The sequence below is a fragment of the Odontesthes bonariensis genome, chromosome 2 (assembly GCF_027942865.1).
Source record: "Odontesthes bonariensis isolate fOdoBon6 chromosome 2, fOdoBon6.hap1, whole genome shotgun sequence".
Taxonomy (NCBI): Eukaryota; Metazoa; Chordata; class Actinopteri; order Atheriniformes; family Atherinopsidae; genus Odontesthes; species Odontesthes bonariensis.
Genome location: NC_134507.1, coordinates 17,440,206 through 17,456,450, shown reverse-complemented (window position 1 = coordinate 17,456,450; position 16,245 = coordinate 17,440,206). Strand labels below are relative to the sequence as shown.

The 16,245-nt window shown below is 38.7% G+C and overlaps 1 protein-coding gene across 1 annotated transcript in view; it reads right to left on the bottom strand.

Annotated features, from left to right (window-relative positions):
- pcsk2 (proprotein convertase subtilisin/kexin type 2) overlaps positions 1-1,455 on the bottom strand; it is a 29,992-nt gene extending 28,537 nt beyond the window's left edge. Inside the window, exon 1 of the mRNA XM_075478389.1 lies at positions 1,005-1,455. Coding sequence (XP_075334504.1) covers positions 1,005-1,187 — 183 coding nt within the window. The 5' untranslated portion in view covers positions 1,188-1,455. The remainder of the gene's footprint in view (positions 1-1,004) is intronic.
- Between the last annotated feature and the right edge of the window lie 14,790 nt (positions 1,456-16,245).

The window sequence follows — 16,245 nt, the reverse complement described above, 5'->3', positions numbered from 1 at the left end:
ACAAGATCTCAGGGCAGGTGATGCTGCACAACAACTGCACAGATATCACATTATACTGATTTATAAATTGAAACAGTATTTATCGAGGCAAAAGAAAAACACAGAGAGAAAAATCCTCATTCAGAGCAGCTCAGACACTGCTCTGTTCACTGCTACGCCTCACTGACTAAGGCTCCAGCCAATTTCACCCACACATTTATTTTGACATGTGACAAGGAACACACACTGTCAGGGAATTATTTCCATTGGTCTGTCATAAGCGGCTTGTTAAACCTTTTGATATGTTGTGGGAGATGCCCTGCATTTGTCAAGCGTTTTAATAAGATGTACTGTATACGGTTGGTTCATTTGCAGGGGAAGCCATCTATGCAAATACACGATGCACTCTGTCTGCAATAAAAAGTTTTTTTTAAATGTTTTCAAAAAAAATTATTCTTATAAGGTGCAACTCTTTTTTTCAAAGCAGCTGGTTTTCACAAAAACAAACAGCTATTTTTACCCTACAATGGAGTTCGGAGACTATTTGAACAAAGGAATAATGTGGTAAGGATGATCCCACTACAGATTCATGTAGTGAGAAGAACCTTGCAAATCTGATGTTTTACCTGATACTTTATTTCACAGATAGCTGCATGTGTTTCTTCCTGTGAAGAGCAGTGATTCTGAAAATTTTGACTGGGCTATTTGAATTTACCCCAAAGGCCAGTGGACAACCCACTACCCCGGGCCTGCATTTTAGTGGTGATGACGACATCAAATTAAGAGTAAGTGAAATCAAGTTAACCCCAAAGAAAACCTGAGGAAGCTCCTCAGAATATTTTTTAAAAGACGGCTTGCTTTGCTAAATACCTTTGTTATGTCAGACTATTCTAAGGGAGAGACAAAAGAATCCGAACCCTCCAAAACAGCCTTGAATACATTCTGAGTCATGACCGATTTACCCAAGAGACAAATTAAGGTTTCACTGCAAGGACTGCGTGACAGTTTTATAAGAATATCCATACCTTTCGTGCACTCTGAAACCCGTGTTGTGCTGCAAGTTGGTGCGCCTCATCCTGTGCGTCCTCATGCAACTGAACCAAAAGATGGTCCGTTAAGACTCCTTCTGCCGCCAGCGTTGCAAAAAGCAGCGCGTTCAACAACACTATAAATCCCACGGCTGTCCCATGGCGGGGATATCCACGCATCTTGTCTGGCTTGTGTCAGTCCTCTTGTCTGCCTGTCCGTCGGAGTGAATCAGTGTGCGGGATGCTCCTCGTAAGAAATAGGAGGAGGAGAAAGAGGTGGAGGATGTAAAGGAGTCGGATCAACGCATCTCTTCGTCGTCAGCTGATGAGACCACTGGAAGTTCTATTTTATCGAGATGAAGCCGCTCTTACAGAGTCCTTCGAGTGGGGCGGTTGTGTGTTGTGGACCCAAGCTGCATCCTCAGCTTTCCATCTCTCCTCCTCCTCATCTCATCTGTAATTCATTTACCTTCTTCGGGTAGTCTCGTGCGTATGACGTTGTACCAATGGGCTCTGGCGGGTGTGCACCGCTGTTTTTCTCTCCCGGATGAGCTCGGGGACACTTTTCAGCACCTTGGAGGATTCCTCAGTGTTGATAGCAATTTAATTGATAAATGGCGCTCTCCGGAGATGGTCCCATCCGAAATAGAAACACTCCACGTAATAGCCCAGAGAGGACTAGTTTTTTCTTATGTTGACCTTTTTCTAAGGCATCCCACCGTATTCATCCTCCAATAAGCAGATTTGTATAACACAATTCAACAATACAGGCAACTTCTCAGCCTACAGTTCTGTCACCCCAAATACATCTGCTTTGACCTTCCCTCCAGTGAAAAGTAAAGATAGTCCTCCTGGACTGTAATTGGCCCTTTGGAAGTGAGCAGATGGCAACAGCAAAGGAAATGCTCTTCCAAAGGGTTTCTCATTAAAGTAAACCATCTCCACTACCCTCCTCTTGCTTCCCTTGGGTTGAGGTGTGGGTTACAGGGCTGCTGCCAGGTAGTGTAACAGTGATGTGCATGTCTGAGAAAGTACACAGCAAATGGGAGAACTGAGTTCCAATGAAAAGGAGCATGAGTGCTTTGTGCAGCAATTGAGAGTTGCTCCTCCTAAAACCTTTTCAGTTCCACTGTGGGGACTTGACAGTGGTCACCTAATGAGACAGCTCATTGCCCTGGCTTGAATAAACATGCCAAGTGACCTGAGAACAGTTTTTATTTGTTAGGTTTCTGTTATTGTATGGTTCCATACTTTATAACTGAACCAAAAAGATCTTGAACAAGAGCAAAGATTGACCAAATTGTACTTCTCATCTTATTAATTCATGGGATTCAAATATTCACTACTGCATAAAAGTAATGAGGCAAATTAATCAAATCAAATCTCCATGGAGGAGAATAAGAAAAGCTATATTAAATATGCATTATGTTCTTTTATCTTGGTTTTGTACTTAAAGCACTCATCTCTGTGATGCCATTATGCCTCCGTATAAGTGCTTATATGCTAATCTATCATCATAACATACTGTCATGTGTATCTTCACTAAAATCATCTGGAATGTGTTGCAACAAGGCAGCACATTAGCATGTGGATCAGTTTTCACAGATGTCTTGGAAAAAATAATGAAGGTACATTTTCTATAAGTGGATGCACATAACTAATCATTATTTCCTTGCTCCCTGCAGACGTCCTCCCACACTTGTGCCACTCTGTAGCTCCAAGATTATTCATTTAGTTTACTGGGCCAAGCAGCGCCCTTCTGTTCTCCATCAGCCCACAATTCTTCACTGCAGAGCCTTAGTAATGAATCAACACTCTTATTCTAACTGTTGCTTTCAGCAATTTGTTTTGCATCATTTATGCAAGAAAAACACATGAAGAAAAATTACAATTTCCTTTTCTTTTAGAAAGTGAGTGAGTTTTTTCTTTTCTTAACAAATTGTGATCTATTTTTTTTTATGAATGAAACAGGTACTGATAGTCCACTAAAACTAGCCTGAAGTGTGAACTAATGCTCAAAGATAAGACATGCTTACATGTAGTCTTGGCAGAGCGACACTAAGCTAGACATAAGTTATTTATAACATGGTTAAATTGCATTGTATGTATGTCTTATAATGAAAATGCATTATCTTAAGTAAAGACAAATCTAGGATCCCCACGAATGTCCAAAAGCTTTCCAACATACCAAACAGTACTGCAATCTTTAAAAACTCTCCAAATTGTGTCAGAATTAGTTTTTTAAATAAATCTGGACAATTATCTAACAGGCGAATGGGTGAAGCCTCTGTCTATTACTGTCACAAGCAAACTTCAATGAATCAAATCAGTGAAGCGCTATAAGCAGAGCACGTCGGTGAATAGACTCTGCAATTATCTAAGATCAGCCAGTAGCTGCCAGCACAGGCCACTGATTGTTCCAAAAAGTTATTTTCTGGCCACAAACAGATAACTTGGCAAGGTAAGTAAGTTTGAACTTTTGATAGATTTCTGACTTCAGAATCAGGCACCTCACCCAACCCCTCCCTCAAAAATAGAACAAGACTGCCCCATAAAGTATAATGCAGTGGTGAAATCTGCAGTGAGACTGTTTACTGGCACTTCTATCTTCAATCCCATTTCCAAAGGAGTTGTGAGGCTCCCTAAGATGTCAATAAAGTCACAATCAAACAATTTTCAAATAACCAATATTTGACTCACCTCTGAGAAGCAGCTTGTCTCAAAAAAAGGGAGGGTAATAATAAGGCAAGAAAAATATGTGATACTGTAAAGAAACAGCTAGAGGAACATGTAGCAACTAATTAGGTTAACTGACAACAGGTCAGTTCCATTATTAGATATGAAAAGAGCTACTGAGACATTTTAAATGAAAATATGGGCGGAAAGATAAGTGCTAAACCTTAGGTGCACTTTAAATGTAATGCAGTCCAGTTCTTACGCACTCTCTCAATATTTCTCCAATAGTGAAAATTAATTGAAATATTACTTTTTTTACATCTAAGCTCTGAATTTATACTTAGCTAGGTTTGAAAAAGTTATTTTTTTCAATGTATCCCAAAATATCTTTTGAATACCATTTAACAACATCAGTGTGCACAGAACCAAACTATGGTTGCAAGAGAGTGTACCCTTTGAAATCTTTTCTCGTGTAATTCAATCATCTGATGTAATAGGTTGACTCGAGAGGTTGTTGTGAAATGGTTGTGCTCAAAAATAAATAGAGTAATTGTTTTTTTTCCAGCTCTGAGACCTTTGGAAATTGATAATTAGACAACCTCTGTTATGGATTGACTGTCCAGAGACACCACAAAATTAGCGGAATTGTTCAACTGTGTGGACCTGTATCTGCAGCTGTGTCGGGGGAGGAGCTGAGAAATATGATTCTTAAATTTTTCATACTTGCCTGAGGCTGGAGTAGAAGTAGGCTGCCTGTCAGTGTTTCTGAGAGCAAGAGAGATTAAACCAGCAACTACAAGCCGCTACTCAGAAGATAATTAAAGACCAGAGAGAAAGGATACTTGTCTTCTGTACTGCACATTGTAATTTCTCTACATTGTTGAAATTAGATCAAATCTTATACATTAAAACATACTATTTTTGTGTTTTATGTACATTGTTCATGAATAGTTTATAACTGAAGAGAGATGTTATTTCTCTCTAGACTAATATTGATGCTGAGTGTACATTCCATGCAAACCTTCACTGAGAGAAACAGAGTAAACTTACTGGGTTGCAAATGGAACAAAAGTCTGAGAATAAATATATATAACAGTGTGTCATTTTTTTTACAGTGTACAGCAAAGATAAAAAAAAAAAAAAAGACAAAAGCTTAATGCCTTCCTTATCCCTCTGTGTGGTTAAGCTATAGTTCAGAGACAGTTCTACACTTGACTGTTCTTTCGGTGCCAGCTGTTGTTGTGTGTCTCTGAGTGAGTGGGGGATTGTGGTTATTACTGTATATCCGCATTGATTGCAGTGCGGATAGTGTCAGGGGCCTCACATCTGATTGTTTCATTCACTTTGCTGCTCTGCCTCTTTTGGTGTCTCTCTCTGCTCTACTCTCCCTATAACTTAGAAAGCTAATGCTCTGGTTCTGAAAGATAGGATGCCAACCTTCATAGGTAGACTGACATCAAACCCCTCAGATAACACCAGCCATCATAACAGAGGGCTGAAATGTGATTACACCATCCAATTTCACTTCATTTCACTATGGTCTTCTGGATACAAAAGCAGACGATGAATAACTAGGATGAGTCAGATAAATCACTCGAAAAAACTAGGGGAAACTGGGGAACACCTTACCAATGTAATTGGTACAAATTAATTCGATACAGATAATTCAAAATATCTTGAGATGTAAATGTGGATAAATAAATTTGGGATTTTTTAGGAGTCTCTTTTGCAGTGTAATATCTATTTCAATGAAATTTGATAAAGAGAAAATATCTCAAGAGGAAATGTTGAGGCACACTGCTGCTTCAGCAGTTTCCATCGTTCACTGCTCCCGTTCACCTGAGATGTTTCGGGTTTGCAATTTAACATTTCTGAATGTGAAAGGGCTCCATATTTCATAACACTGAAACAAGATCAACAAAAACTGACCTGAAGTTCTCTGCCTCTCCCTTGCTGCGCCTGTCTCTCTAAGCTCAACTGTATGCTTTGTGTTATTTTCTCCTAATGAAACCAGAACGATCATTTTTTTAAAAACTATATCCCTCTCTTACGAAGACTTTATCAGCCTGCCTTTGATATCACTAGGATAGTTTATTGCTGTGTTTTGTCACACTGAGAAATAACCATTTTATTTTATTCTTTTTATTTTTTGGCATTATCTCTGGCATTTTTTCTCCGCCTAACAAATAGACACACACAGACACACATAATTCACCCTGACAGAAGAAACAACACTTCTGAACTGAATTAAAGCCAATAAATATAGTCTTACTGTGTCTTCACTTTGAAATTGTTTTTTTAGAATTTTAGAAATAGAATTTTTTTTTTACTTGACAAAAATTCACTCTCCTTGAATCCTCATTTTGAGTATCTGTTAGCCAGGATTGTCCATCTGCTCTTCTTCCTGTTTCTCCAAACTGAGTGCGAGATAACAGGTAAGACAGTGACTACTCATAAATACATCTTTACAAAATCTTTACAAAGCACTAAATAGAAAAACATATGTATATTTTTTTGAATATCCCTATAAAATTGACTTGCTTAGAGCTGAGAGTTGAAAACTGTATGGTTAGGATTAAGCATGCTGGCTGTGCATGTGTATGAATTAAAGGGAAATAATTATGAAAAGGACTGTAATTTGTGCATCAAATAATGCATTTTAATGTAAGATTCAGAATATGTGCTAATGTGAAGTCCTCCGGTTCAGATATTGAGAGCAGAACACAGTGGAGGTGAAATTTAATTGCAGCTATTCCGCAAGCAGACTTGGCTCACACTGTGTTGTGCAGATCTATTACTTCCATCAGGGCAGCTGGAGGAGAAGATAGCAGGGAGCTAGGGGACAACAGGAGGTTATGTTGGGCTTAATGTGCTGTGAGGCGTGGCAGAAAGCAGAGCTAGCTCAGGTGGAAACACAAGCTCGATCTATCATGGACCACAAGTCAACGCAGAGCAAGATTAAATTAAACACATCACTCTCCGTCTTTCTCACTCCTCCCCATCCTTTACATCACTCTGTCTTATTTTGCTTTTTTTCCCACTGATTCTCTTTCCACTGTAAATCATATCATTGAGCATTTTCTCTAACTTCAGCTCCAAAAATGCCATGTTTCCATGCAAGTGTAGTTTACATCCTCTCATAAAGCCCTGCACTGTGAATACATAAAGCCTTGGGCTATTGTTACACTTCTGTCATTAAAACGCAAAAAGTAAAGTTGGTTTCACTGACACAATTGAGCCACATTCTACTCATGTCTGATATACAGACGCACTTCATTAAAACAAAATGGGTGTCAAAGAAAAAGAAGAAATAATTAGTGAAACGTGATTCAGCTTATAACAGCTACATATGACTAATAGATGACTGATACATGTGTCCGTGTTTTAATCATGCATTAGAAATAAATTACTGCAGTATGAACCGGAACCTCAGGTTGGGAGGTAGACAGGGGACCCATATGTTGGTTCCACAATAAAATATGGATAAATGCCCCTTTTATTCCATCAATTTATGTAATGATCATATTTATTCTGCTCTAAGAGGAAATGTTTGCAAATGTCACAATGGTGGGGGTGAGGAAGGAGGACCCAGGTGCAGACACTGACCGAGAGCCAGGAGGCAAAAATTAAACAAAACTATTCATTTTAAATAAAGGCGCGGCAAAGCCGGAAATACATTAGACTAAAACATGGGAAAACAAAATCAAAACGCTGAGAAAACGTGAATGGACTAGACTGACAAAAACAGACACAAGGAACCAGGAAGAGCACAAGAGGGGGTAACGGTGAGGATCTGGCAAAGAGTGAAGGAAACCGGAGGTTTAAATACAGAGGAGGGGGATTAGTGAATGAGTGCAGCTGAGGATAAGTGAACACAGGTGAAGGGAGTGGAGCTGATGACTATGCCGAAGAGAGACTGAGGAAACAAGTGAGGAAGTGACAGAACCCAAACAAGAAACGGAATGGAAAACAAACATCAACACAACACGGATCATGACAGCAAGTCTTGCAACAGAATTGTAACATTGTCCAAAATAGGAATTGAATTTTCAGTATTCAGTATCCTTATTGACTGCCCATGTATGGACCATCACAAAATGTGTTTTGTTTGTCATTCTTATTGCTAAATAAACTGTCCTGGCTTTTATGATTTGAATCTAAGACAAACACATGTGAGCTTACTATCACAATAACTTATAAGAACAACGTTGTAGAGTTACTGTTTTTAATATTGTAGATATTTGTCAGCTCTTTCAAATAGGTGTCAGTGTCATGCATCAATACAGGCTTCTACCTGAATATACTATGCAGCTGAGTCAGAGCCACGTGTCTGTTAATACAATGAACTCTTCAATTTACATCTACAATATGAAATCTTGATTTTGTCCATATTACAAAATGTTTCAGAATAGTCTGAATAAAGAAAATGGTGTAACTAATCTCACAAACCATATGTGGGATTGTATAATGTAGCATAAAAGAGGAATTAGAATTTTTTTCTCCAGCTTTAAAAAAATTGCTTTCACATGATTTATTAGTATCATTTAATTTTCGCATCCTTCTGACACCACTGGATAAACATAACCCATCTGTAGGTTAGCTATGTTGTCCTATGGATATATAAATTATGCAATTATCTTTCTTTTGTGAAATAAGCAAAAATATGTCATTTCCTCCCTCCAACTATTTTCCTCTATATATGTCCCTGTAGAAATGGAACAACTCATTGGGTTTCTGCCAGGGTTCCGCGTCTGGATGGGGAGAGATGTGCTGTAATAACAGTGGAGTGTTGTTTTCCCAGAGACTGGAAAAACAATATACTGCTTCAGCCTGTAGCCAAGCAGTGCTCACGCAGCTTTCCTCAGAAACAGCAATGGAGGTGTAAGACATGCCACCTGGTTTGACGTTCAGAGCGTATTCTGAATAAAAATTTAGTCTAATTGGAAAAGAAAAAACAACAGCGCGAGCACAGATTGTGCATAATCACAATAATTATTCCCCTCTGTGTATTACTTTCTTTGAAGTGAGTGTTCAGTTCCTCTAATGCATGCATCACCTTGGAGGGAATAAAAGGACATGTAAATTACCCTTAGAGATGAATCACATTTAAGAGGGAGAGGATGGAAAAGATATTCACTCTGATTTGATTAATTAGCAAACTCATTGTGACTTTGAAGGAAGTAGAACCTCTCACAGATGGCCAAAAAATATTTTCTTGTGTGTTACGAAACCGCAGGGTTTTCCTATTAGTTGCCAGTCATATGTTTCTCATCATGACATTTTATGTTCCTTGGGTCGTGTGCCTTATTAGCTCAAAAGATTTAGAGTCTGGATGATGACAGGAGGGCCTTTGTCACAAGATCTGAGTTTCACTCCATTGAAAGATCATTGTTAGCTCTTATCTCAAGGTGAAAAAAAATCAAACAATAAATACTGTGGTCGACATCCACAAGAGAAAAATTAAAGGAATTACTTTGATCTCTGGGGAAATCTGGGATATTACATCTTATCTGGGTAGATGCCGGTCAGTCATGTCAGTTTCTTTGCCCGCTCTAACCTGACACAGCATGTGTCGTGTCATTTCAATCTTCGTGCTTGAACACGGATCTGAAAGTTGTTTCCATACTAGTACACAATAAGTCTTCCTTTAAAAGAGGAAAGAGAACACCTGAAGTGAGTTTATGAATTAGATTAAAGCTTAATTTTTTTAACCCATTGTTAGATTCGACATAGACCTCAGAGTTGGGCACCAAAACTCAAATTTAGACTTAAATTAAGATTAGGAAAAGTTGTGGCCTGCTTAAAAATTCTAAATCTGATTCTGACAACGCAACTTTTAAAGCCTACACGGTCCCTACTGTTACTATGTCACAGGTTGGGAGTGCCAACACTGAAATTTTATAAAATGTAGACTGTCTATGGTATTTTGGTACCAAACTGCTTTAATTGCATTGCTATCTGTTGTATTCTCAGAATGCCAGCTTGGAAACTGTATTTTGCTCCTGAGTTTGTAGTAGAAAGTACACAACAATGTTGAAGTTGTAATTTCACTGGAACCTATTAGCCAACCACTGCTCTTTGTCAAATAATGGGCTGCTTTGAGAAGAGCAAAAGCAATCAGTGATATTGTGGGTGCTTTGGACTTTGCAGCAAGTTTGTGTGTAAACCGTCTCATCACTGAGACAGCGCTCAGCATGTACTCAGAAATTATCTTGATGTCATAACTGCAGTAGTTTAATTGTTACTGCTAATGTATCATGCTGAGTGCCCCCAATATACCAGAATCAAACACCTCAAACTAATTTCTTGCTGATGATCTCGATTGGACACTGGAAAACATTACCCCAAAGTCAATTTTTTCTAATAAACCCTCCTGAGCTGGACCTGGTCCTTATCTACTCAGAGTACTGCCAACATTTCCATTTACTTTCATACGTTTATTAAGTCATCAACAAAGTCAGCCATTTCCAATCTGATGTATGAGCAATTATCAGCTCTAGTCGGGTGTAATATTTAACAGTGCAGTTAGACAATGCTAGCCTTTTTAGAATCTAAAGAAACACCCTGAACTTTAAGGCACACCAGGAAACAATCGCACTTTAGCTAAAATTAGTGTTAACCCCGTTGAGCTCCATGCTTGGCATATGCGTGCACGATCAAACCAAACTGGAAATTGAAATTCTACAAAGGAAGGCCGTTTTCAGACATTATAGATACTGTGTGTGAGAGTGAGCATACAACCTTAAAGCACACATTTCAGATCTACATTCATTCAAAAATCTAAATAATAGGCTTTGAGATTGTCTACAAAGCTAAGAGTATCTCAATAAAGCCAACAAATATTAGGAATGGAGTGCAAAATGCCAAACATTAGCCCATCAGCTCATGAAAAGTACTTGTTTTTCAATAAGACTAATTTGTAATGTGTCTGTGACCACAGGAGGGGGCAGGCCAAGTGACCTTGGCAGGATATGATGACAAAGCGGTTGTATCAAGCAAACAGCAGACACAGCAGTCTCTCTCTGTGTGTGGGCTCTGATGCTCTTTCCATTTCAAAAGGACATTAGGGCTAATGGTCATGGTATCTTAGAGATTTCAAAGCCTCTTTCCAGTGCAGTCCTATGGACGTAGTCCATTAAGAAAGCAAACACTGGATGCTTTTTCCTAGGCCACACAGGGCACAGAGATTAGCAATGTACAATGTGTTTTAGGCATCTAATGTTCAAAGTTCTGGTATTAATGGTACAAACCTGCAATCAAACTAATAGCTAGGAAAGAATGAATCAAAAACAGGATATTTTTTTGAGAAAACAAAGACAGGGTTAAGGAGTCACAATTTACATTTAAAATGATTCTTTTAATCATCAGTTACTGGCAGCAAAGGTTAGAATGACTGCACAGAAACACTTTGTTATAAAACCCATTGTATCTGTACATGACTGTTATGCATGTGGACCCTTTTCCAAGTTGCTTAGCTGAGAATGGGTGTTAGGATTATGCCCTCGGTGTGTAAGCACAGCAAACACAAGTTGTCGCAGTGGCTCTCATGGAAACATGCAGTTCAACACCTGTCCCCAGACTCTTAACACAGAGGTGAGACCCAGCATCGTTTGATCCAGTCGAGGCTTATTGAAGGCTACAGTTCGTTTTCACAGAGTTGACAGCATCCAAGCGATAAATCTGCTATTATGTCTACTGACTGTGAAATCAGCACAGCTTAGCAGTTTAGTCCAGTGCTGATTAATTTACTCAGCAGCCTCATGTATTTAATCCAGAAGAGGTAATTTGTTTGAATATGTTTTTTTAGTTTTCCCTTCACAACTTTACTGACCAGAGCCAATACATTATTTGAATTGATAAAAGCTGTTTACCTCCAATATAACCAATGAGCTGTGCAGTGGCTGATGTGTACTGCTTCCTTCAACACCTCCCTCACAGATCCATCATGTCATTGTAAAAACAGGCTGTGAGCAGTGCATGTAATAAACCCTGCATTGGCCGCTCCAAGAGGGTCAATAAAAGTACAAGCTGAAATGCATTTAGAGATCCTGAATGGGCATCTTAGTGGTTCTTCTATCCCTGCTATTTGTGAGGATACCCCAAGCAATCAATGCAAGGGCCATTAGACTTAACCAACTTGGTTTGTCTTTTAACTGCCCGCAAGCTGTCTGGGACAGCTTGCTTACCTGTAAAAGGTTGGGGACAGGTGGTTTACACAAAACAGGATGTTTCAAATTTCACATTGATGTACATGTAGTGACGCAGATAACCCCTTAAAACATCAGATGTGTGTGCATTCATGTGCTCATTCCCCGCCATTTGTTGTGATTTCCTTTAGCAAATGGAGCAACACTTCACTGTTTTTTTCCCATGATGAGAAGTTCTGTCACAGCAGTTTTTTGTTTTTTTTTCTTTTTTTCTTTTTTATCACAGTCTGTCATTTTATTCTCTGGCAACAACCTTTGGGCAGCTGCGAGACTGAGATATGGGACTTGAAAGAAAGCTAATAGATGAAGCACAGCTGTATGCAGCATCCCCGTGCAGCACATCAAGATTTGACATTCAGAATGAGAGCTATGCTATGTTTTATAAGCCGACCAGATAGATAGTTCTTCAATAATCATAAGTCACCACTTTTAAGTGACAGTGACAGTGGAGCTATGCAGTTTAAAAGAATGTGTTTGTCTGCAAGTCTGTTTATTGTATTCTAATCACTGTTCATTGGAAATATATATTGAATTACGAGTTACTTTGTTGTGTGCGAGCAACTAACATTATCTAAAAGTCACAAGCTAATGGAGAATATTCCTCCCACTTGCACACAACAAAGCCCATTTTTCTTGCTGTCAAATTTCTCAAATAATGCATGAATCCAACAGACACCATAAATATCACTATATGAGAATCCACATAAGGACATTTTGCTACCCTTGTGCCTACACATGTGGCTGTGAGCAAAAACACACAGGGACACATGATTTTATTTCACCACTTAATTGCCTTACTTAGCCGTGCTGCTTTTGTAATGGGTAATTGGTTGTCATGACAAACATTCAGTCTATTCATAGCCCACAGACTTGAGTAAAAAAAAAAAAAAAACCTCTGCAAAAACATTTAAACACAGGATGTGAAAGATTTCTGATGGAAGCTTTCCTTGATAAAATTAAAGAAAATGATAGCATGTTTTTTCTCTCTCTCTCTCTCAATCTCCTCCAGAAATATTACATCAGCCTGATGTAGGAGCATTCCTCAGGATGAATGAAATGCCTATTAGTTACATAGTATACAGGAAATGAAGGAAACTAGTCTTTCACACCTAAAACGTCTAAAAGACTAGTTTTATGAAAGCGAACTAAAAGGTTTGATCCCTTTTCAGTCTTTATGTACTGATTTATATACTGATATAAAATATAAACATTCAAAGTGAAACATTTTCATCAGTGTCCTGCTAATTTTATAAAAACAGAGTGGGAAGCATCATTCTTTGAAGGAGCTTTTCTTTTTGTTATATGTACGGTAAGATTCTTCGTCACATTGTGCCTAAACATGAGCATTATTTACGCATGAGACATTTGTGACCTCGATATCAAGGAACGAGTCAATCTGATCCGACATGAAATAACACACTCTGTTTAACAATGCTTAAAATCATGGTGGGACATGATGTGTTGAAAGTACTGGTGCCACAGGGTTTGAGCAGCGCAACTTTAACGTCAACCTGGTTATCTGGGGCAATAATCGTTACCCTGGTAACCGGGGAGGCTGGTCTGTAGGCATAGGTCAAAAGAGCACATCTACTTCAAGTAAAGTTTTTTTGCTTTCTGTGACACAAGAACTCAATACAATGTTAAGTCATGGTAATTTCACATGTTTATGTGAGTCATGTCAGATCATTTCAGATCCTAGCTGTGTACGCTACACCATAGCCAACAGCATTGCGTCCCCGAAACCTGACATTCCCAGTAATGCAGCTATATGGTATACCTCTGCAAATCTGTGTATAGACTCATCAATTTAATACATGCACATACTGCCCTGTCCTATGGTACAGTACATCCCCTCTTTCTGTGTTGCAGTGATTTCAGAAAAAGAGGCTGTTTAATATCAGTACATTCCACCTGTGTTACACCAGCAATTTGTGTTTTCAAATCATATTAAGAAACTCAACACAGCACCACAGATCGACTGAGACGCACCACTGCAAATGTTTAGAAGCTCACAATGATGTGGATCACTTGCGTAGGCTGCAACATAAACTCAACTATTGATCCAACAAGGAAGCATAAATCGAGTTTAAACCAGCCTGTGTTTTAACATTGGCTTAAAAGTGAGAAACTGGAAGGAAACCCACATGAGCATGGTGAGATAATGATTTTGAATCACATTGCTATAAATATCATACCAGCTTACCAGATACATTTACTATTACATATTTTAAACATTTGTTTCAATTTAAAAGATTCAAAGATACACATAATTGTGAGGGTGTAAGGGCTCAGGGCATGGGTGTCGTTTCGAGGATATGCGGCATTTAAGACATGCAAAATGCCCCTTCCCCCCAAAAAAACTGATGTTGACACACAACATGATTTTATTTGTCATTCATAAGTTATTTAATGAGACTTGGCAGGGGGAAAAAACACAGAGCTCACGCAACTAAAGAGGAGAGGGGAATCATCTTTCCAGCCACCTGGCAAATAGTCACCCAGGCCTGTGCTGGGAAGCTTCCTCACACCTTTTTTTGTGCTTAACATAGCTAAAAAAAATTATGCAGAGCATGAATTTAACGTTTTTCTTCTTTCTTTCGGGTGATATAGAAAGATATAGAAATATTTGTGCAAAGATACTGTAAAAGCCAATCAATAATGATAGCAGTGTGACTAACCTTTATATACAAAAAGAGATGATTGGATAGTTTATTTATGTAATTTGGTTCTGTATACACTGCCATCTAATGATTAGCTTGAGCAATACATTGGACATTTTTTAAATATGCAACATTCACAATATATCAAAAGGATAAAATCTCTTGATTTGCATTTGCTTGAAATTCTGGGCTAATATCCTCACAGCGCAATTAATTTCCTGTTGTTTGCCATTCAGTTGAATGACCTCGAAACCTAACAGAAGCCAAAGAGGGATAGTTACACACTTCCCCTGTTGACCGATTGACATCACAAAAATGCACACAAACCTCCACCTGAATCTTTTTGGTAACCATAGTGACAGGCAAAACTAAAGAGGTAAAAGGAAGTTAGTTTTCACAGATGGAGAAGGTGAGAACAGGGTTGTACTTGGTTTATTGGGTGTGACAGAAATGTGAGTGAAAGTTGAGTTGTGAAGAAATATAGAAATCTGTCATTAACAAAAATGTCAGGATATTTTCCTCTTCCACTTGGTAATTCTCACATGCACAATCAATCCTTGCTGGAGACATTAAGACAATCTCATTGGAATATGCATGCACACTGACCCTAAAGATGATTGCGCAGTGAACTTATTTTACCTGTAGTTGTTGGTCTTTTGTCACAAATTTGGAAATAGGCAAACATTAAGTCATCGAGTCCTGGATTCTTTGGAAGGTGGAACTCACATGAAATTAAATCAGCTGTTTCTTTTGTATGGTTGTGTGTCAGAGGCAATGGGGGAATTACACTAGCTTGTGCAATTAAATGAGTCAGAGATATAACAAAGAAACAGAGAGTGAACGGCAGTGAAGGAGAAATACTAGCGGAAAGAATTTTGTTGTAGTTGCACTTTTCCTCTGCGTGAAACACATCCATTGTCACCTACCCTTTAAATATGGCAACAACCCACATAACGGGCCAGCTGACGGGCCCACACTATAAACACAAGTGTAGACTGACAAATGTATTTTGACGTGTCGAATAAATGAATCGTGTGAGGAGGTAGGTGCTAATCCTCAGGCTTTAACTGTGACTGATTCATTTGGACATATTGATTGATCAGTTCAAACAAACAGTGATCTGGCATTTTCTGAAGAAAATTAGAGACAACAAACTACGTTGTTCAAGCACCTCGAAGACACTACAGATTAAGTCCGATTTGGCCTCTAGTCACAAGAGGACACACAAAGCAAAGACTCTTCCATCACATTTAAGAATAGAAAATTAGTTTTCTGTTTTGTCATTGTCCTGAGCAAAAACTTTTTTCCCAAGGGAATAAATCCACATGGTCATGGAATGAAATGAGTTGTGATTGAAATGCTTAAATCAAAATGATTCAACCTGAATCAATCAATGTCTGGGGAGCAATACAGCATGTTTGCCCATCCAAGGTCCCTCTTCTCAGTATCATCTTTTTCAGACCCACTTCAGTTCTGTTCAGCCTAACATTATGGAATTTTTCAAAGGCTAGACTAAGATATTATTTCAGCACAGTGCTCTGGAGTGTTTTGTTTATCCCAGTTATCCACAAACACAAATGCTTGTGGAATTATCTTTTGCTGATTATCATGCACAGAGATGGGCCAGGCGTGAGTTCTGGTTTTGTAAAATAAAAGACATGTCAGTCTCAGATGCTAACCAGCCCTGCTGCTGCT